The sequence below is a fragment of the Sinohyriopsis cumingii genome, chromosome 10, assembly GCF_028554795.1.
Source record: "Sinohyriopsis cumingii isolate HCF-2022 chromosome 10, ASM2855479v2, whole genome shotgun sequence".
NCBI lineage: Eukaryota > Metazoa > Mollusca > Bivalvia > Unionida > Unionidae > Sinohyriopsis > Sinohyriopsis cumingii.
The window spans coordinates 102,322,081-102,346,854 of record NC_142970.1 but is presented as its reverse complement, the minus strand read 5'-3'; the positions used below and the strand labels follow the sequence as shown (position 1 = coordinate 102,346,854).

General features: G+C 36.5%; 1 protein-coding gene across 1 annotated transcript in view; it reads left to right on the top strand.

Moving 5' to 3' along the window:
• The window catches only part of LOC149790736 (scavenger receptor cysteine-rich domain-containing protein DMBT1-like), a 200,847-nt gene that overhangs the window by 130,497 nt on the left and 45,576 nt on the right, over window positions 1-24,774 (top strand). Inside the window, exons 39-42 of the mRNA XM_089973259.1 lie at window positions 14,230-14,399; window positions 17,561-17,708; window positions 19,147-19,191; window positions 19,721-19,868. Of these exons, the coding sequence (XP_089829385.1) occupies window positions 14,230-14,399; window positions 17,561-17,708; window positions 19,147-19,191; window positions 19,721-19,868 (511 nt within the window). The remainder of the gene's footprint in view (window positions 1-14,229; window positions 14,400-17,560; window positions 17,709-19,146; window positions 19,192-19,720; window positions 19,869-24,774) is intronic.

The window sequence follows — 24,774 nt, the reverse complement described above, 5'->3', positions numbered from 1 at the left end:
CAACCGCGCTCGCTGGTGTATTCGGTATTATAACGAAAAAAAATATCTTCGTGTACTAACACAAAATTAATCTCGTACAAAGACAAACTAAATATAGCAACAGCGGCGTATTCTAGATTATCCTTGTTGTTGTCGGAGAGTCGTCACGATGACGTTATTTCCGACGCAGAATTCGCGTTAATATCTGGAATTTACAATCAGACGATTAAAGATATTAATATTAATAATGACAGAATTGTTGCAACAGATCGCGACGAACACAACAATAACAAGAACAACGATGATCTCGGCTAGCTCAAACAAACCCGAATTCAGTATAATATTCCCCACTCCTATTTCCATCAACGAGATAGCATTAGCTCAGTTACGTGTTTATTATAGCTGGCCAAATATTAGATCAAGATCATTTGGTGGATTACAGTCAAATAATTCTTTCGTTTTCGCTTATAAAAACAAATTCGATGGTACTCCTGACTGGACCGTGGTTGGATTGCCGGCGGATAGTTATCAGATTGATCAGATTAATGATGAGCTCGTACACAGAATAAAGAATATAACAGGAGCCGATCCAGGAATAAAAATAACCGTACACGAACCAACATCAAAATCAATCATTGAGATTAATTCTGATTATCAGGTGGATATTTACTCGAGTTCGATAAGAACAGTATTAGGTTGGCCCGAAATCAAACCACCAAAGCAGCCAATATCACCAGAACCTAAGAGGGAGAATTTTGTCACAGACAGAAAAAATCGTCATAGAGAAAATGATTATGTGATGGAGTTTAGAAATCCAAACAGACCAATAACAGGGTCAGAGTATTGTGGGAGTGGTGAGAATCTGCATGGTCTCTGGAAATGGTTCATAGAGATATATAGTCCACTTACGGGTGTCAAGGTTCGTGATGGTGTGTTTGTTTTTGGTTATGAGATGATAATCGATAAGTTCAATAATTTAAAATCAAAAATTATAGATAATTTAAATTTGATAAAACAATATTTCGATGAATACATTTCCGATTTATCAAATTTATGTGATAATAAAAATATCATTGAGAGTGCGGAATTGATTCATCAATTCCTGTCAGATATGGAATTTTTTAATACGCAGATAATTAAGGTGATAATTGATGATAAAAAGGGTATAAAAGAGAAAATCATGAAAACTTTTTCATTAACTGAGGAGACGCTACAAAATTTTAAATTTCCCAAATATCCCGCGGATGAATTAAGAAAATCCCTCAATGATATTATTGATGAAAAATTTTCTAAATTACATGCCGCATGGAAAAGAAAATCATTGATGCAACCACCATCCATTCTCAAACGAGATAACGCTGAGGGCGATGGTACTGGACGACATCTATCACCGGAGATAGTCAATATAACAACAACCATCGCGGTTAATTTCAATTGTGATATCGTTGAGAATAGCTACATCGCTGATGCATCTCTCTCTGATCAGGCGAAACAAGGATTCGTTTTGTATTCATTCTCGCCTAGAGATCCACCGGGATTTTTGTTAGTACAAGAACCGATCAATCCAGTTTATCTTAGATGTCATAATCAATTATTACAGCGAGTAAATTTCTCTCTGACCGATCAATCCGGTTATTTGTTAGATACGCGCGGAGAAACGTTGAGTATAAATTTATTAATAAAATCATAAAAAATAAAAATTTATTATAAAAATCACAAAAAATAAAAATTTATTAATAGAATCATAAAAAAAATACAGAAAATAAAATACAATTTTTTTTATACTGATTTTCGCTATCTATCAGTCTTCGTAATTGCCTCGCGCGTTTATCTATCGTTTTTTTCGATTCGTATTCATCAGATAACGATGATCGAATCCGATCGACAACACGCGCCAATGGAGCAAAATCTGATATATTAGCTTCATCAATATTGATGAGAGATTTATACATCGCTGATTGTATTTTTTTTATGAATCTGTATTCAGACGACAGTGTGTATCTGTTTTCTTGTTTGTGTTGTATTATTGTATCAAAATCGGCGATAATTCTATCAGAATCCAGATCATCTGATAGTTGTAATTTTTTTATTTTTAACACCTCAATCGATTTTATTATCTCGTTGATATTTTTCTGATTCATATATTTATAAATATTTTATTTATCTAATATAAGCGGGAAGTAACTAAATTTGATCCACGATCCAGATTTATATGAAAATGTTAATCTTTGTACCCCCTCCGCGCATCTTTGTACTGAGGCCGGATGAATACCGAAATATTTACCAGCTAAGCTCATAGACTGAAAATATTCTTCTTCATCCGTCTCCATATTCACTGATTTAACAGCCCTAGAAACCTTTCGCCCGTGACCTGTATTCCCCCTCAAATTATTCTCCCTCGGTGTTACCGCCTCTAGATTATCTTTAGAATTATTTAGTTTGTTTCCATCAATATGGTCGATTACTAATCCATATCCAATTGGTCCGTGAAAACACTCAAATATAAATCTGTGACTAAGATATCTCGTTTTATTCTGATTCACAGTAAATCTGAAATAACCACTCTTATCAACGTTACCAACGTGTTTTTTCGTTTTAACGTTTCTAACTGTACCATCAGCTGATGCTTCGTAGTTATCAATGATCGGATGTCTCCTGTAAATAGGATTCATTATATAGTATATATTTGTCTAATAGATAATTTGTCTGAGAACCTATTAAGATAATCCTCTTCACATTTGATGGCGATATCGCTATTGGGATATTTTTTATCGTAGTGTCGTTTTAATTCCCTGTATCTTTTTCCACCACATTCTGCGCATATTCAAGTTTTTCCCCGAATTCCAATATTACATCTGATGCATCTCGTGGGGCCAATTCCACCGCGTTTCATATAAGCTAAATGTATCCCACAATATTCTTTTCTACACGATCTATTACAGCAAATAAATGATCCAACCATGAGCCAGTTGCAATTCATTATTATTTAGATACTTGTCTAAAATATAATATGGTATTCGATCTTGACGAAATAGAATATGTAATTCCTGAGCTGGATCAGGCTAAAAAAGAATTTTACGATGATGGTGCATCTCATGTATGGTCAACGTGGAAAGCAGCTGATATTGATAACACGATGAACGATACGCGAGCTAAAAAAACAATTAATTTGCTCAGCGCTAAATACATATTCAGAATAAAATTTATCGTGAATAACGAGAATGGTATTTGGATTACTCGCGATAAACGTGATCCTGTAATTAACGGGAAAAAATCTGACGGTTAGCAATAATTCGATACCGGGATTACTCACAGGAATAGATAAACCATACTATGTACGGGCATATCCTGTCACGGCTGTTGTTTATGGTATTTATAAGCTAAATAAACCCGCCGTTGAGAATCTCAGTAAAATGAAAATGTCTGTGAAGATTAATTGTGTAGCCGAGCGAGTGATAGAACATTTCACAAACACGAAACGTGGTAACGGATTAACCGATCTGAGAAAAGAAAAAATAAATGATTGGGCGGAATCTATTGCTGATGGTGCATCAATAAACGATGTTGCTGCATTATCAGCGAAATTAAAATTCCCTATCACGGTGAAAACGATCTCGGGTGAGATATTATACTCGTCCGCGTATAAATCTAAAGGTACTCCTATGGAAATAATTGATCACAATTCACATGCTTGGTCAAAATCAATAACAATTTTTCCTCGGAATCGTGTTATTAAATTCTATCCCGTAGAGAATTCTGCCAAAAACATATTTGACGCTATTCATGAAATAAGCAAATCAGATCCTGTATCAGTTTGGTTATTTTCAAGCGATGATCGATACGATCAGTTTGTCAGACCCAACGGCGATATGTATCGAGGTGAAAAATTACATGATTCAATGATATCGATAGCGAAAAAATACTCAGTAAATGAAGAATTATTGGTTAATTGCTTCACAATTCCATCTGTTGTTGCTCATGCAGCACGAGAGAAAAATTCATGGAAACCAACAAAAAAAGAATTCCTTGAAGATATTCAAAATAGCTGCGTTGAGTATGGTCATGGTGGGTTATGGAATACTGATTACAATTTCATAGATATGATCTCATTTGATATGATAGCCTGTTATCCCGGTAGTTTTCTCGGAATGGGACAATGTAACGAGTATTTCACTCAATTTGGTCATCCTTGTGATGAAATGACTCGAGTATCGATTAATGGTCCGCTACCTGATTTTCCCCTAACAGGATTCGCTAAAGTCACATCATTCGAATTAGCCGCGGGATTACACAAAATATGTTATGTTTGGTTTGGCCGACATTTATCAGAACGAAGATGGACTCCGATAGTATTATTGAGATATATGTTAGATTCTACTATGTTAACGTCGTTGACGGTCAGTGAAGCAATTATTTCGTATCGAAAACAATTTGATGTTTGGTTGCCCACCGAGCATGATGACGCGAAGGATTTTGGTAGGAAAATTATTGGGAAATTTACTCAAGGTGGCGCATATGATCATCAGCGACGTAATTGCAGATTAATCATGGATGAAGCTGAATTAGATTTCATAATCGCCGATACAGCTGATAAAGGAATATTTTGCACGCGAGAGGATGTTTATATCGCTGATGGAACTAAATTAGGTACCGTTGTTAATTATCTCGATGGTGAATCACCGCAGTATGTTCATTTAAGATCGTCGATGTTGGCGTATGCGAGTATAAATCTTTTGTCGATGATAAATAAATTTCCCAATGCCGCTGTTAGAGTGGCTACGGATTCATTCTATATTGATAAAAAATACCAACCAGACTTAGAAAAACTAACAGGAGATGGATCATGGGGTACATGGCGAGTGAAGGACGAGCATATCTTATGGTATTGTGAAGACGCTGATGCAATTGATAAAGAAGAATATCATTCAGATAGTTTATCGGAAACTTCTATAGCACCATCTGTGTACGATCCCGCTGCTAGACATAAAATAATATATATAAATGGACCAGGAGGATCAGGAAAAACGAGAAGAATGATAGAATTATTCAAGAACTCCGATATGATCGTGTTGACGCCGACGCATCGAGATGAAGCAGCGAGGAGTAAATTCATGTACATATCACAGTTATTTCAAGTATAACGGTGGTACGTGGAGTCCATCCAGGATGGGAGAAAAATACATAAATAAAAAAATAATATGGGATGAAATTTGTACAGTATTCGCTGGTACATTGAAAATGTTCCTAGAGTGGTTATCGACGAAAAATATCATGGTCAACCTAATCCTATTGATGGGGAATCACCTCATGAATGGCTGAAAGATTTTGTTGATTATTACGAGGAAGTCGATACTGATTATAGATCTCTCGATGGCAGATTGAGTGAATTTAAGAAATTAATTCGATTAAAATCAAATAAAATTCAGTGTGATGTAATGAGAGAAGTAATTCAAGAAACATCAATGAGAGATTTTCTATCGACGTGGACACCAAGTGATTTGATAGCCGCCAGTAGAAAGATACTCAGAGATATTCTTCAGGAAAAACTATTCAAGATACATCAAGAAAAATTCCCTTTGATGCCTGTTCCGCTATGTTACAGACCAATCGATACAAGATTACAAAATATCGACGTCGATGTACCAGAGCGGGGTAAAAAGAATTTGGTGCTGAATGATATTGTCGTTGTTGATATTGATTTTGTCAATGATATGATAAATGCAGAGAAATCACCGTGGAATTTAGGATACGCCATGACGATACATTCATCGCAGGGATTAACCATAGATGATACTCGTGTTTGGATCGTAGACGATAATATCGGATGGTCCAATTTGACATATTTACCGTATCCAGGGTGAGAAAAATATCTCAGCTAGGTAGAATAGTCCTGGATAAATCGATTATCAATGACGAAACGAGCGAATACGCGATTAAAAAAAAATTATTCAGTTATAAACAAACTGATAAGAAAAATAATCACGAATTCGATCTGGATGCAGAATTCATTCTATCGCTGAAAGAAAAACAAAATAACCATTGTAGCGGTTGTAATTGTATTATGGCCTGGACGTATCAAAAGAATGATTCGAGACAATTCACGGTGGACAGGATAAACAACAATATAGGACATAACAGAAAAAATGTCACTCTAGTTTGTTTAGAATGCAATAGACGCGGCGTAGATCATTTGAGTGACTGAGGCGGTAATTGAGTATCATCAGGAATTACGAGCAATTCTTCTCGTGTGAAGATTCGTTGGGGAGCGTAAGCGTCTAGTTTGTATATTGCCGGTCTACCCGATGATCTCGTCACGGATGATATTTTGTGTGTTGTTAGACTCCAAATGGGATCTGTTGCTCTTTTTCTCCCACCCTCAGCCTCGCCGTGCTTATATAAATACCTGACCAAAACATCACCCAGCACCGGTCGAATTGAAAAATCCTTCCTAATTATCGGTATAAATTTTTTTTGTATAGCTACTGCTGGTTTCATTTTTATTGTTCTTGTTATTTCGTTATTTATCGCCGAGATAACACTCGGTAGCCTGATGACCCAGTCGCTGGATCGTTTATCCTGAATGAATTCTCTCGCGTATTGATATCCAAATAATTTTTCAGCTAGTGTCTTGTTGAATCGTTCAGCAATAGCCTGATCGTTGTGGATATTTACTTTTCCACGTCGTATCGATACGTTTTTTTGTTCATTAATTGAGTAACCGCACCGAGGAATTCTCGTCCAGGATCAACTTGAAGTAATCTCGGCCACGCTAATGGGCCTCGTTGATATATTCTCTCGAATGCGCTAGCTACCTCAGTCGCTGTTTTCGTTGATAATGGATCGGCTTCTTTGTATCTGCTAGCGATATCCACAACGGTCAGTACGTACTTGTATGTTTTATCGTTAACAGTATCATGCGGTAGAAACATAATATCGGCCTGATGAACCTCATTTGGAATACTAACATCAAAATGAGCGTATTCGATTCGTTTGGGTGGTGGTAGATATATTTGCCAGATAGCCTGTTTGGATAACCACGCAGCAGCTACTGATGGTTTCACTCTTGCAGTTTTTGATAGTTTCTTAATCGCCGATTTACCTCGCCAAAATCCAACGGGAGAATAGTAAATCTCTTCCATATAATACTAACCAGCACCTAGCATTAATTTACTTTTCATCGCGGCCTTTATTAACTAGCTGGCTAAATTTTCTTTGAGGGTCTTATCTTTTATAGAATTTATCGCATGAATTAAATTTATGTCAGCTAGATGCCTTTGCTGTAGATCCTTACTTCGATATGCGAGATCATGAATATAACACGCCCGATCAATTGCATTTACAGGATCCTCGCCGGGATTAGGTTGATCCTGATCATTTAGTTTGAGATCGAGTCGCGTTCCCGGCCCGCAGTAGCTGTATCCGGGTAAATGCTTCTCTCCGGGATATTTGGACCAAAAGAATTCTGGTAGCGATGATAATCCTGATGTGATATCACCCCCGATTTTTCTTTTTTTTTTGTCATTTTCATCTTGATTGGTTTTTCGCCAGATGATACGAATCTAAATTTCTTTGTGTTACATATCTCGCATTTACCTGTAACGGCCGATCTATTATTTTTTGTAACGACAGAAACTACATCCACGGTTGGAGTTCGTGTTCTACATCGCACACAATATAAATCCATAGTATAACTATATCATGAATGTAATTGATTTTTCAGCTACAAAGAAATCCACTCCTGTGAAACATCACACTGCGTTACCTAATTCGATTAGAATGATAATAATAGGACCATCAGGGTCAGGGAAAACGCAGCTATTGTTGAATCTGATTATGAGGTGGTTAAAATGGGACAAATTATATGTAGTTGCACCATCCGTAGATGATCAACGATGTTATCAGGTACTCAAGGAATTTAATGAAAACGCAGCGTTGTTAAATAACGGCGAGAGCATAATTGATTTTATCACCGATGTAGAAGAAGCACCATCAATAGATGTTCTTGATGGTTCGATAAATAATCTTGTTGTTTACGATGATGTCATGCTGGATAAACAATCTAATCCCGCTAGAATCTTCTCTCGTGGACGGCATAAAAACACCGATGTCGTTTATGTGACTCAAAGGTATACTCAGATTCCCAAAGTGATCAGAGATAACTGCAACATGCTGGCGATCTTTAACGGGGTTGATACTCATACGTTAAGAAATATCCATCAAACATGGTGCAGCGGCGATATGGATATAAATAAATTTAAAAATTTCTTCGGACGAGCTCAATCCACACCGTATGGATTTGTCACTGTGAATTTATGTGATCCAAGAACGAGATATCGAGTCGGTCTGGATAGAATCGTTTGACAGAATAATCCTCTAAAATTCATTTAAATACGACAGCAGCAGGGAGGGCGTCACAGTATAGTCAGTCGTCAAGAATATAACCAAAACAACAAAAAAATTCATGAACATAATTGTACGCAGCCGAATCTTCGAGCAGGCTGTTGTTAAATGATTGCGGATCAATAACGACGTAATTAATCTCAGGAAGCTTTTATTCGGTAAATAAAATCTTTCTCATGGTGATGTTTCCAAGTATCGTTTTTGGGTCGTCGTTTTGTCGAGGTCTGTTCGCCCTCCCTGCTGCTTACTTCATTTCACACTTGCAAAGACTTAAGGATTATATTCATTACATTCATGACGGAAGAAATTCATGATTAATAACGAGTAATAAAGAACATTTGTTTTTACATATTCAAGGTATGGGGGATCAAATAGTACATTTCTGTTTCATATTTCAATTTATATTGCAACAAAACACTTCAAACTTTGTAATGCCTTTACAGGTGGACTATACGGTCATGTGACCAAGAGTTGAGTTAAATTCAGTTCAAAGAAAGACTTTAAAATACTGAATACATAAGACAGATTTATAGTGACACGAGCTTCTTATCTCAGAGGTTATACTTTTACTGTTGCAGTTTATATTTGGCTCAACTCATCAGACGAAACGTATTTTGTTTAGACCCGTAATATTACTTATCTGAATACAATTAACCTTTGACAACAGTCAGTCATATACTGTATATTAACTGAAATAAGCCAATCATAATATAATGTACATTAATTAAAAACAACCAATAATATTATGTGCATCAATTCAAAAGAGCCAATCATAATCTGTACATTAATTGAAATAAACTAACACCAACTGTGCGTTTTGAGAGAGAGAGAGAGAGAGTCGGACAAAGCTTAGCCATTAAATTGCAGTAGCACATTTCTCGGTAATGACTGAATGCAGATTTTATGATACTTTACCCACGATTAAATGTTTGCATGGCGCATCACATATGCCAACCCATGACGTAACATACACCATATGCTTAAAACTATGATTGAATATACCTCTCTGAATCACCTGTAAATATGCGATAAAAGCATTCCAGAGAATAGAACAAAATGAGCAATACACTAAGCAAAGTCTTATCTGTATCATTCGGTCAGATAAGGAAACGAATATATATATATATATATATATATATATATATATATATATATATATATATATATATATATATATATATATATATATATATATGAAAAAATGAAAGTGGCAATTATTAATAAAAGAGCAGATGATAGTGACAGATTAAAACAAAGAAGACAGTAGTCCAATAGATTAAAGATCAGTACCTTGACACAATTATTAACTATAGACAAAAAGGTAATCAATAGATATAACTGTCGTGATAGAATTAAATTATTGACCTTACGGTTGGTTTAACTTTCAAATATTGTTCATTTTTGTTCAAAAGTGAACAGTACATGTACTGCATAATCATTTAACTCCATAAATTGTTTTTTTGTTTTTTTTTAAATGTTCCTGTTATAAGGTTATTTGAAGCTAAATCTAAACACGAATGCCTACATCCACGACTGTGTTCTGTCTTTTTGGGAGGAGGCGCATATAGTCGCAAAAGCATGGAGACTCGTGCGAGAAAGCAAGCGTGCTTTTATTTGCAAAATGATGGTATATAGGGATGTGCAACGTGAACATTATCCATGGATCTGATATGGGGATGAGTCGTGGAATATGAATAAAACGTTGGATGTACATTACTGGGTGTTTCCCAAAGGGACCCATTGCTGCTTGGCACAACCGTATATATATATATATATATATATATATATATATATATATATATATATATATATATATATATATATATATATATATATATATATATATATATATATATATATATATATATATATATATATATATATTTATCTAAATTTACCAAACATTCACACTTTTTGGATTTTCCTGGCTATAATAACATACAGAGGTTACGTTTGGCGTGTATGATTAGTAACAGACAATGGAATCTCTAATGCACAATAATGAAATTAATGTCATGGCATTCGTCCAGAAACTACAAGTACTGACTACACTTCTTGTACACGCCTCGCTCACTTTGATCACGTTACAGCTAGTGTCTTCGTCTGTGTCGCATCCGTTTACGTGAACAAATGTCACATTTCATCATATCGTGATGTGGGCATATATTCCGTTTATGATCCAAAAAATGCATCTCGTAAAGCAGATGATGATGATGATGATGATGATGATGATGATGATGATTAGTAGTAGTAAAAGTAGTATTGTTGCTTTAAAATATTATCAATGTAGTATTGCAATAACAACAAAATCTTTACCAATAATAATAATAATAATAATAATAATAATAATAATAATAATAATAATAATAATACTAGTAATAATAATTAAAAAAATAATGATAATCATAATTGTTTGCATTGTTGTCGACATTGTTAGTAATATTATTACTGGTGTTTCTATTATATTATTATTTTTGCTGCCGTTATAGTAGTCAGTTTTGTGAAGTCAATTATTTCCAGGAAGTTAACTGACTACACAGTGAACGAGTATCCGAAACATTTGCAGGAAAATTTCAAAGTTAAACACCGGTCCGGCGGCCAAAGTGGTTAGAGTGTCCATGTAGGATGCGGGAGGTCGTGGGTTCGAACCCCGCCTGTCATACGGAAGACTTATAATAATGGTATTAACACCTGCCTCGCTTGACGCTAAGGATTAAAAGGTTAGTTTGAGGAACGGTGTGTCTGGTGTCAGAATAATGTGCATGGGTGGGACAACATGCTATATGTCTGAGTCAAACAAATGAGAACACGTTTGTAATGATTGACACTTCTACCACATACCATGTGATCTGTACAGGAGGCTTACATCCATACCTTCCTTCATTTTAGCAACGCTCTAAACGGAACCTAAAAGTTATAGAAAAAAGTCACATAATTTCGGTACATGGATCGTACATGTTCTTTTCTTCTGGAGGTAGATGAAACCGGAGCCTATGGGGTCAACCGACCTAACGGCGGCCAGACGTGGGTGAAAATGACGCAAAAATTTATTCAAAGCCCTGTTTCAGGAACCAATAGTTGTAAGAAACAATTGCTATAATTCCCGTTGTGCAATTTCGTGGCTTCGTTGTTCTTTTCTCCGAAATCAAACAATGTTGATGTTTTAGTCACCGGATGACCAAATCATAGCTAATATTGACAAAAGATCTTGAATATGTGGTTGTTTACTGATCAATATACTCTATTTCTTTCCTTGGTTGAGCCTCCTCGAGGCAGCAGAATTGGTTATACCTTTAGCTACGTTTAGTAGAAACGGTATAAATATAAAAAATATTTTTCAGCAGAGTACATTGAATCAAACTCTTTTGCTTTGCTTGTATGAAGATTGATGGATTTAACCCACCTTGGTGTTGTCTGTATTTTCCAGCTTTTCCACGTTTATTTTATTTGAGGTGATTGCTTGACGATATTTAAGGTTGTTATCTTTTGTATTTGAATTAAGATGATCAATCACAAGACTTTCTTTGATTACGCCATATAAACATTCGTAAATAAATATGTGGGCATGATTTTTCACTTCTAGAAAATCCAATGCCGATCATAATATAACCAACTATATTGATATTTCCTACAGTTTTTATAAGACGACAATGTCGTATAACATCCGCTCTGCTCTCTACGTGATTAGTAAATATCGGGTGCTTCACAAACTCATCAATATTATTGACTTTAATCTTTGCTTGTTCCATTATGCAATAATTTTGTCTCTAATATTACTTTCGTTACTTTTGAAAAACGAAACATTATAATCTTGAATGCCTTTTATTTTCATATAATCATCAGCATTTGTTATCTGGAAGAATCGTTTCAACGCTCTACAGCCTCATGCACTACACGTAAGACACAATTGTGTTTTACCTTTGACTACAACTTGAGACAAGGTTCTCGTCCATTACTTTCTTTTCTGACACTTTGTAAATGAATTGCGCAATAGTCCCACGGCAATGTTTTCCAAAAGCTACGGCAGATCCCATCATCATCCATGCACAACTATTATACGTTCGGTTAATCATTATACTACTTGTGAAAGGTTTATTAGAGAAACATTATTATTATTATTATTATTATTATTATTATTATTATTATTATTATTATTATTATTATTATTATCATTATTATTATATATCACTGGGGAAAAAAATCACATTACCAAAATCGAAAGCAGATTCAAATTTCATCAAAATCACGTCATAACACTAATAGCAACACAAGAAGTTTATAAGGTTATCAACGATTGAACCATCAACATAAAGATAGTAAAATATAATGGTGACAACAACTATTTACTGAAAACATTTTAAAGGCGTCGTCTGTTGTGGTGTATAGAGCCCAACTAAAAAAATCATGGCGTTCAAAACCAAATTAATTTCTCTAGGATATGTCACTGAGCTATGTGGAGTTTGGTCATGATGGTCTTTGGAACAAAAAATATAATTGTTTCAATTTAATCCCTGATGACAAAGCAGCTGACTTTACTGGGGCTTTTCTTGGAATTGGTGAGTGTCATTCATGTGTTGAGCGATTCGGTCATCCGAAACACGAAATGACTAAAGTTTCAATAAACGGGCTACTAGCAATCATCGATCTTACTGGATTTGCGGGGATTTCATCATCCGAGTTTGCAGCGAGTATTCATCCGGTCATACCTTTTTGGTTCGGCTGTCATTTTCAATAAACCAGATACCAATGTCAATCTAAGCAGCGGAGTGCAAAAACATACAGCCCATTTGGGCTCTCATAGTATTATTACGATATAAATTATACACTAAGATGTTAACGTCGTTAAGGGTAACCTCTGCGATAGGTTCGTACCGACAAAAGAAAAACAAGACAACAAATATATTTTCAAACAAATTATTGGAAAATTCACTCAGGGTTCATCATCTGATAATTCATGCTGTTGACAAAGATTAATCATGGCTCCAGCAGAATTTGTTTTTGTCATCACGGAAACAGCTGCAAAAGTTGTATTGGTGTTACAGAGAAATGTAACAACACGAGATGAAAAAATATGGGAACTATCAGTTCCAGGACACCAATAATTATATCCGTGAAGATGCTTTTCACCAAAATGATTAGCTCATTTTGAACCAGGTGTTTGCCCGAGTGCGTTAGCAATATCATCGGGAGCAATGCTCGCATTGCTGAATGCAGAGCGATTCATCGTCACAAACTTATATTTTTGTGTGCCGCATTTTACTCATATATCTGTAAGTTCCGGCTTCTTATTTCTCAAGGTGGTTGCTCTCTGAACATTTTTACTAGTAACTGTCTTGCGTCGAACACAATATAAATTTATTATTATGAATAATATTATATTTGTACAATATGAACGTGATTAACGTTTCAGCAACACGTGAGAAATCAAAGGTCAAGCTTAATTCAGTGTTACCAAATTTCATTCACGCTATTATAATCGGTTCATTTGGTCGGGTAAAAATCAACTTTTGCTCAACCGGATATCGAGGTGGCTCAAATGAGACTTTATTTGTTAGCGCCATCGGTGGATGACCAACGATGATATAATATTCTTAAGGAATTAAATGAATCAAATGTGATTGGAGACGATCTAATTGATTTCATCACAGGCATTGATAATGAGGATGTAAACGGCGATATCAACAATCTGGCGGATTTCGATGATATCATGCTTGACAAATAAGCAAAACCAGCCAGATTATTGTTACGGATTAGACATAAAAACACAGATGTAATTTACGTTAATCAGCGATATACTTAGATTCCCAAAGCAATTAGAGATAACTGATGTTTTTGTTATTTATGATGTAGCTAAAATGTTTCCATTGGCAAGCGCCATTGAGAAAATTGAATCAGATTTGTCTCCACAATATGACAATTGTGCGGCTGTTAGTGCTAGAGGGAGACAGTTAAAAACGCTTGTGCCAGACCTTGAAGCTCGACAGAGATGGAACAAATTGATATTTGATGACTTGCCAGAGGTCATAAACGAGGACCGTTTGGATTTAGTGCATGCCTTTCTCGTCGACCAATTAGAGTTTGACCCAGACGATATATGCAGACACAGAGCTCACCGTATTGGAAAACGGCAGATACAAATAAACAGACACAAATAGTGATACCATCAGCATTTCCACTAAAGTGTGACACAGACCAATGATAACTGCTGTATGTGATTAATAGGATGAACTGTTATTATCGAATGTTTCCGCCGAATGTGGCATTAGTTGCGATTATCCGCAAGAAATTACAGACGCTCTGAAATCGTTGTTTAGTGAGCAGAAGCTACTGAATATAATTATCAACAATCGAAAGCCAACATTCAGTTCCCTGTTGTCGAGCTAAAATGATTAAGACGGTGGAAGTGGATAAAGAACGGCAGCTGCAACAAACAGATGTATACATACCCTAGTCTACACTCGAGCTGACGAGCAAGAAAAGAAGGAGGCTAAAACCTTTGCAGGTAGGCAGTAATACTATACCCAAAGGAGAGATAAGTTCTTGGTTAACTGTGTTGAAACCACGATTTTGAAGATCGACTGATGACATCCATAGGATCGGGTCGCGCGTAGCAACAATGCACCAAATATCATCATGATTGCCTTATCGATTGATCTATTGCTCATCAAGGACATCATGGGATCGATGAGGTTTCGCGTGTTGATTAACAAATGGATAATGTATATTACGACATCTATGATGATTTCATAAGCGTCTCACGTGCTACATATAATTATTGCTGCGAAATCAGGATTGATTATGGATAGATACGTGGTAGGTGACCTACATATTTCCCCATGAAAGCCTTTTAGTATTGAAATAAATTTGGAGTAGGCGCATTTGTATCTAGCTCTCCATTTTTAGGATTTCTTAGAATTTTGTGATCACTTGTTTGATTATGAGACGTCGGTGCTGGGGAGATAGTCCTCATCCTGATTAATTAGCCATTTGCTAGGGGCGAAAGTAATGGAGTGAAGACCTTATGATGGCATGGCTTACGTTTAATGAGTCCAGGTCAGATACCATCATTTATTCAGTTGCGAACCTTGATCAATATGGGAAATAAAGCCAATATATCCTGTCTGAGTCTCTAACCTGAGAGCGATTCTACACATCATCTTCAAAAATGTCCACAATACCAGGATTATCTATCAAAGGAATTCTTCATTTTCAAACTTTTAAAGTTGTAATACCTCAACCCTGGTATTTTCAGTAAATGGTGTACCGGCACGTTAAGTCCAAAGGGAGATTACTTTCATGCGGACATGGACCAGCAAGGTAATGCAACCATTTACAAACCTCACCTGCATGAAAATGGGCACTAGGATGATGACGTCTGTGGAAAGCAGTTTCACCATCTGTACATCTACTCTACATAATGAACTGCATCGATTTCCCTGAAGTGAACACACACGCATGCATTTTTTCTTCACATAAAAAAGCAAAGGTTAGTCAGATAATAGTTTTATATTATATTGAAATAAATTGAATCAAATCTGTTAAATTATAACCTCGTCTGGATAATACATTACGTTACGGTGTTAAATTTATTACGTCCTCTTAGGTGAAGACAGGTATTTTGAATATTCAGATCTTAAGCATAAAACCCCGAGCAGATTTACCGGAATATCACAATGTGATAGGCAATGACGAGACTGAAGCTTACTTAAGTTCAGTGCGTATAAGTCTTTCACTGGATTATGATCCCTTCTGATATTCGCAAGATGTTTTCATTAATGAAAGACCTATCATACAAAGTTAATCATCTAGTAATCTTTATCAGAATTGGAGCCACGTTACCCGTTTATGTCTAGACACAATACCCGCAATAATATGCGCATACATTCATACATTGTTGTTGGTATTATAACGCAATGGGGTTTAACGCAATGTTTCAGCACAAGATAGGCTGTACATGACAGCCAGTATAAATGGTGGTGGAAGAAGCCGAAAAAACCCAGAATGAACCACTGACCCACGATAAGCTACCGGCAAGCTTTCTCATATAAATATTGGCCGAACCCGAGACTCAAACCCACGAAGGCAGAGGTGACATGGCAGTGATCCATAATGGTGAACGTTTTAGACCACCTGGCCACTCGGGTACCCATTTATACGTATACATACATACATACATACATACATACATACATACATACATACATACATACATACATGCATGCATGCATGCATGCATGCATGCATACATACATACATACATACATACATACATACATACATACATACATACATACATACATACATACATATATGTTCACTTCGGAGGTCGTGGGTTCGGACCCCGGCCGAGCCATGCCAAAGACTTACAAAAATGTTACTAACCGCTGCCACGCTTGGCACTGAGCATTAAGTGGTTACCATACATCGTAGCTACGTTAAAAATGCTAATCACGCACATGCATATATACATACATAGAGAAATACAGACATACAGACATACATACATACGCAGGCTGGCAGGCATTCATCTGTTCTTGCACGCTACGATGTCTTCAGTGCTGCCGTTTATTGCCACGTCTAGGGCCGGGGCATCATACCACATAAATCATGTCCTAGCCATTCACTTGACACTGATATCAGGCCCATGGTGCTAACATTAGCCTCCAAATGCTGAGCATCAAGCTCGGCAGCCACTAGTACCATTTTTATAGGTCTTTGGTAAGACTCGGCCGGGGCTCGAACTCGCCACCACCCATATTCGGATCTTACGCTGTAACGACCTAGGCTGCCGGGGCGGTCCATCCATCCATCCATCCATCCGTCACTCCATCCATACGTACGTACGGATGTACATCCATGCATGCATACATACATACTTACGTGCTTACATGCATAAATGTATAAATGCATACAAACGTACTTGCGTACATACATACATACATACATACATACATACATACGTTCGTACGTACGTACGTACATACATACATACATACATACATACATACATACATGCTTGGTCCTAAATCCTGTGAAAGTCTGCCAGTATGTCACCTGTTTAGCTGTTTGACCTTCGATCGTGTTAAGTATTGACGCCATGGCGTCCAGGCTTGATAAGGCATTCCTCTGACACGGTTGTAGCCTTGATCTCTGCGATTTATAATATTGCATCGTCTTATAGACTTTATCATTTATACGACTAAGCTCTATATGTGACTTCAGGATTTCCAGTCATCTAGAAACATTGTTTTTGCATTCCAATTACACAGCAATTATGAGGAAACTTCAATATTTCTGGATTAAAGCGGTACTTGTTGCGTCGATATCTGGTAATATCATATTTTTGTTGTCTGGGCTAAATTATTCAAATAGGTATTTTTGTAGCATTATATATATATATATATATATATATATATATATATATATATATATATATATATATATATATATATATATATATATATATATATATTGTCCTACTTTGCGGCCGTTGACATAATATATTACAAAGCATTTACTGCAAATACATGAAATATCAATCAAGTGTAAACTTGGCTATGTCTATAACAAGTACGATGTATGTTAATTATATTAACTGCATTAATGTTTACTAGGCTGCGCTCTGAGCCACGTGATTTCTTGAAGAAATTTCAGATAAGCAAAGCAGTCACTTGATATTAATCTGAAAATAAATATCGTTCAACTTATTGGTAAATTATCGTAGGAGTAAGGTTTATGTTAGCAGATGATTTGCTGCAGAGTATATCGTATCTAATAATGTGCACAGTTAACATAATTAATTACTTTGCAGTGATGAGATGCCATTTACATTTAGATAAATACGTACGCATGCTTATTGTATCCACATAATAAACCTTAGTCATGTTTGGTTTACTTTATATTGCTTAGTCTCCGTTTATATGCTTGAGATTTATTCGCATTATTGTTTTCAAGTAATGGAAATAGGATGAACGTACATGGTAAAACGACCCAGACCTGTATTTCATTTTCTAAGAGCAAGATTTGAACCATATCGATGGGAATAGTCACTTTTAGTTTATGCACGAAAACAACTCACTGCGTTAACTTATTTATGTGGCTTACAGAAGGAAAGGTACTTATGACTTGTGTTAGGCAAATAAAGAAGACATGAAAACTTCGGACCAGGAACAATCGTGCCGTTTATGCTGTGACTTAAATGTGTATTTTGATGAGTACCTAGGTACGGTTAGAAAAGCTAGTGTCCTTTCCTCTTGCCAAATATTGCATAGCAGACCTTAATATCGTTTTAATAGGACTGAGAATTCTTACTATCGATTTTATTATAGATTACTAGGAAGCGTTTCTTTGTTACCTACAAAGTACCCATCAATTCCACACGTTTGTGTATAATGAACAAAAGCATGTTTTCTTTTCTATTCACTGAGAGAACAGTATGGTATGTTTGAAGTTTTCCCACCCTTTCCAGCTGAGCGTTTCTATCGTTGCCATATTGCGACTTTTTAATCTATATGTCGTTATATATATATATATGCTTATATACATGTTGGTGTAAGCGTGTGCGTTAACATATGCATGCTTCAGGAACACTGCACCTTAATTGCAATGGATGTTTATAATACGTTGGTCCTCAGACATATATGTATCGCTACATGTGTCTATGTGCATACGAGCCTGTAAACGTATGAATGCATATGTTAGAAAATCGAGTAAATAAACTTAACATGATACATAGCATCTTGACCCAAGTATTCATTTATGTTACAGTGGTACTGTTGACGCACAAGACAGAGGGGCAGACGAGTATGTCAAGTATGTATCAACTTAAAAGCAAGCATTTAATGTATCCAGGTCGAACAAATATCAAGTGGTTTCGTAAATCCATTTGAAGAACATATCAAGACATTGTATTGATTCAGTAAAACAAACGTATAATGACACTGTATATATATATATATATATATATATATATATATATATATATATATATATATATATATATATATATATATATATATATATATTGTCTCTTGGATTAGGCAAACATATTTTCAAATCCACGTTTGTCTACATGAATCAAAGTGCAGTTTGTATTAGAATTGCTAGTGACTCTACTTTTAATACTGTTTCTCAGAAATGTATATCTGCACGTTAACATCATTTGCTATTATTCGTGGTTGTGTCCATTCAATCACCTCACGCTTCATATATCTGTCACACACAAGCATAGCTAACGGATACAAGTACAGCGCAGATCACATTCTTATATATATCTAAATTGCTAATCCAGATTCAGATTGTTTGTAAAGGGGAACACTCAGTCATATATTCATTGTTACAGCCCATACACTGACAGCGCGGCTTGTTCATGGTACAAGCAACAAAGGACTCCTAGAACTCCGTTTTAATGGCACATGGGGAAGAGTCTGCAATGACCATTTTGGCAATCGTGAGGCAGAGGTTGCCTGTCGAATGCTGGGATTTGTAACGTAAATAATGTTTCTGCATTATGCATGTATCAATGTATGTATTTTTGTATGTATGTATGTATGTATGTATGTATGTATGTATTTTTGTATGTATGTATGTACGTACGTATGCATGCATGCATGTATGTATGTATGTATGTATGTATGTATGTATGTATGTATGTATGTATGTATGTATGAAAAGAGAGCTAAAAAGAAGTATAAGCAAAAGCGTACTTTGGAGCTATGCCATCGTCTCCCGTAGACGTACGGATGCCAAGAATGTATGTATGTATGTATGTATGTATGTATGCATGTATCATGTATGCATGCATGCATGTATGGATGGATGTATGTATGTATGTACGTACGTACGTACGTATGTATGTATGTATATATGTATGTATGTGTGTATGTATGTATGTATGTATGTATGTAATTTTGTATGTATGTATGTATGTATGTATGTATGTATGTATGTATGTATACATGCATGCATGTATGTATGCATGTATGTATGTATGTATGTATGTATGTATGTATGTATGTATGTATGTTGTTACGTGTTTAGGCTCTCTTAAACAGTAACAAGGAAAAAGTGAAGACAACAAGCTTTGTAAAATTTAACAAATAATTTAATTCCCTAAAATAACATGGGATAAAGGAGGAGAAGAACTTACGGTTTTAAGAATCGAATCTAAAAGGCGCCCCTTGCTGAGAATGGAGAACATGCTATTGATGTTGGCGAGTTCCAGAGAGTCTGTGTTGGGTACTCCGTCCTACCACTGGATGCGTAGAATGTTCCGCAGGTATCGCAGGTGGAAGCTGTTGAATTTCGTCTTGTGTCGTGCATAGGTGGTCCAAGTCTCGCTGCTGTGGATCATTAATCTGAGCTCGCAGGTCTGGTAGATGCGCAGCTTCGTCTTCACAGTGAGGTTTGGGGTTGTTCTAGACAGTCCAGTACAGTCTTGCAATCTCTGTTGATGCCTTGGCAATGCTGCCGTTCACCGATAATCAATGGAGAACGAGCTGAAGATAGTGAAACCGATGTATATGAAGTTCTCAACAACTTCCAAGTTGTACAAATCGATGGTGACGTTTGTTATCTTCAAACTGATGGCCTAATTCCTTACAGACGTACCAGAAAAGTCATTTCAACTGTTGCAGTCCATTTTCCCTGTGTGGCAAGGCTGCATTGTCGGCGAAGAGCAATTTACGGATGAGGACCTCAATGCCTGTAGCTTTAGCACGGTGACGGGCGATGTTGAACAGCTTACCGTCAGCTGTGGTATGGATGTACACTGCCTCGCTGCAGTCCTTGAAGGCGAACTGTAGAAGCATGGAGAAGAAGACGCAAAGAACGTCGACGCAAGGACGCAGCCCTGTTTCACTCCGCTGGTAACTGGAAGGCCTCATATGTTGCACCATTGAAGCACACTGTGCTATGCATGTTCTCGTGGACGACTTGACAACAGCGAGCGTGGGGGGGGGGGGGGCAGCCGATCTTCTGCAGGTGCCTTAAGAGTCCGCTCCGACGGACCAGGTCAAACGCCTTTGTTATGTCTATCAATGCGATGTAGAGGGACATCTGCTACTCACGACACTTCTGGCTTAGTGAGAAGTACATGTCTACAGTTGACCAGCCGGTTCAGAAACAACACCGGGACTTTTGGGCTGACGCGCATGGCTAGGGTTTAGATGTATTTGAGTTTCGGGGACAGTCAAAGTGAAAGTTGAAATCTCCAAGAATAATCAGGTTGCCACCTATCGAATTTTCATAGTCCAAGAGATTCGGAAACTGTTCCAAAAAGAGAGATTCTGCCAGCTTGTTTTTTCTACTAGGAGCAGGGCGGTATAGGCAGATAAAATGGACTGACGTTTCCTCCAGTGTGAGTGTGGTTTGGATTAATTCAAACGATGTGTGGTCGAAATTGAATGTTGTGGTGTAGTTGAGACGTTTTATCATGGTGTTCTTTGTGATGACAGCAATTCCACTTCCGCGAGAATTATGGGGGAACGACTTGATGGAGTAACCAGTGGGTGTTAGATCCGCACACTTGGGTTCATCGCCTGATGTTTTTAACCTAGTTTCGGTCAGGAAAAATATGTGAACATTTTGGTGGTTGATAAAATTTACTATTTCTGTTCGTTTATCCGGTGGTCCTACTGACTGGGCATTGAATAATGCACTGCGCAGAGGTATTTCTTGGACAGTTGACACAAAAGTTGACTAATTAATAGGGATTTGAATTAGGTTATCTAAATTAACGGTCGAATTGTTTTACACGGTTGTGCAGAAATAAGGGAGATAACTGGGATTTTTCTTCCCGTTCTACGCCGGCCAGCTTTGAAGCAACGTTTATTTTTTCGCTTCTGTTTACATTTAGGTAATGATGAATGTAGAGTCAGTTCGTTTAGTCTAGAACACAATATAATGTGGAGAGCCAAGGAGTGATCATTTAAAGCAATTAATGAGGATCCATCGTAGCAGAAACGGGTTGACTGGAACAAGGAACTTGCCTTTGTTGCTCAATACATTTGTCAGGGGTTCAGCGATTCTATAAATATTGAAACCTAATTTCCTATATTATCCAGCCAAACCGAAAAATCGCATCAGTTGCTTTTCAATAACAGGCGAAGTGAAATCAGAGATATCCTTGACCTAGGTATATATAGGTTGACCTTGCCTATTTTCCACCATATGTCCTAGAACACTTACACTAGTAGAGCAGAAGCCGTGTTTTGAAAATTAATGGTAAAACTTGCGTCTGTTAGTCTGTCAAATAATTTCCCAAATTATCACTAAATGTTCTTTCCAGGTGTCATTTTAGATGATATCATCGATGTAAGCATCACAATGATCTAGATCAGAGGTGATCATATTTATAATACGTTGAAAAGTACTTGACGACACTTTCATCCCAAAGGGCATCACCTTACATTGATAAAGTCCATCTGGAGTCACGAATGGTGAAATTTCGTTTGCTCTTTCCGTTTAGTGACATGGCATTTCCGAGCTGATCAATACAGTAATCGATTCTTGGTAATGGAAATGAATCAGATTTTGTCACACCATTCACCTTCTCATAATCAGTGCACCTACGGAAAGTTTTATCTGCTTTCGGAACAAGTATACATAGTGAACTCCAGTCACTTTTGACCATCTCTATGAAATCATTCTCCAACAAATATTTAATATATATTTCCAACTATTCCTGTCTGAGAGGTTTCTTCATGTACGGGTGTTGTTTCGCTTGTTTGGAATTTACGATTTCAATGTCATAGAACATTTTGTTTGTCCTTGTTGAAACATATATAAATAATTGCTTATATTTAACTAATAATTATTTAAGTTATTTCTTCCTGCTGTTGCAAATGTGAAAGTTTCTAGTCCATAATTTCTGAATTCCGAAGATGTGTCACTCCAATATCAGTAGAGTCCGATGATATTCCTTCACTTAAATCTTCACTGTGCTTTACAGATGCAACTAAATTAGTTTCATGTTTCACCTGGCTATCACTTTAAATATGTTCATTTAACATGTTTATGTGCCAAAAACGTTATTGTTATGGCCACCCAGGAGTATTATGATATAATTTAAATCATTTACTTTTCTGTCAACCGTGTAGGAGCCATAATAATTGGCCTGATGATGATTTAGTGATATGGGTACAAGAGCCAGAACTATATCACCAGCAGGTACCTAGGAAGGTTTACATTTTCACATAATAATTCCATTATTAGTAAAACAACAGACAGGAACTTCAGTGTCTTCATTTTCACTAATGACGTTTTGCGACAAGCAAGAGATCTCAGGATATTTTTCTTGTTTGAAGACAGGTGAGTATCCTTTGTCATCCTGAACTGAATAAGGAGAATGAGTAGTTACAAGAGGATCACTGTGATCGATACTTTCTGACTCATCCAAACAAAGAGTGAAATTGACCTCATCAAAATCCTGACCAATACATGTGTCAGCTAAAGGAATATTATCCTTGGCAACATCATTCTCAACAGCTTTCTTTGCCATAGTTCTGGTAACTGCACAAGCTGGATATAACACAGGGAATCCTTTTTCAACAGGATCGACTTTCTGATCCAAGCAAGGTCACAACCTTGTCTTCCGCTAGGTCGTTGCCTAGTAATAAATGAGTACCTTCAACGGGTAAATTAAACACTGTTCCGACTGTCACGGGTACTAATACGAAGTCTGATGATAAATGTACGCAATGGAGAGGAACATTAACAAAGCCGCACTGTACTCACTGAATAAGAACACTGTAATTAGAAGACTTCTTAGAAAAAGGCAAATACCTGACAATAAAAGACTGAGAGGCTCCTGTGTCTCTTAAAATGTTTTATATGGATATTATTGGCCGAATCACCCAATAGTGATATAGAACCCTTCGATATGAATGGTTCATAATTCTCCATAATAACACCAGACTAGTATTCATTAGACCCAACACATATATTGCTTCTATATATGACCGTGACCTTAATCTCTTAGAAAATTGAGCATTTGCAATGGGTCTGTTATTATTCTAACGCTTATTTTTTTAATTTTTGGCAATCAGAGATAACGTGTCCTTTCTTCGTGCAATAGGTACATGTAGGAAGAGACAAGGATCTTTGAGGATTAGAAAGGCCTGTATAAGACTGAAATGCGTTTCTGCCAGAAGATTGTTAAGTTGAAGACTTGCCTACACATGGAAATTTGCGAGCTAAAGAATAATTGTCAGCAGTGCAAGCATCATTTTGCAAGGTTTCGACCATATGCTCATCAAAATATATTTTAATGTCACTATGGACACAGTTATCAAACCCTTCAAGTAGTAAAAGTTGTTTGGGACTTTCAAAATCTTGATCAACCTTCTTGGCTATGCACCATCTATCACATAACTGCTCTTTTTCTCTTGCAAATTC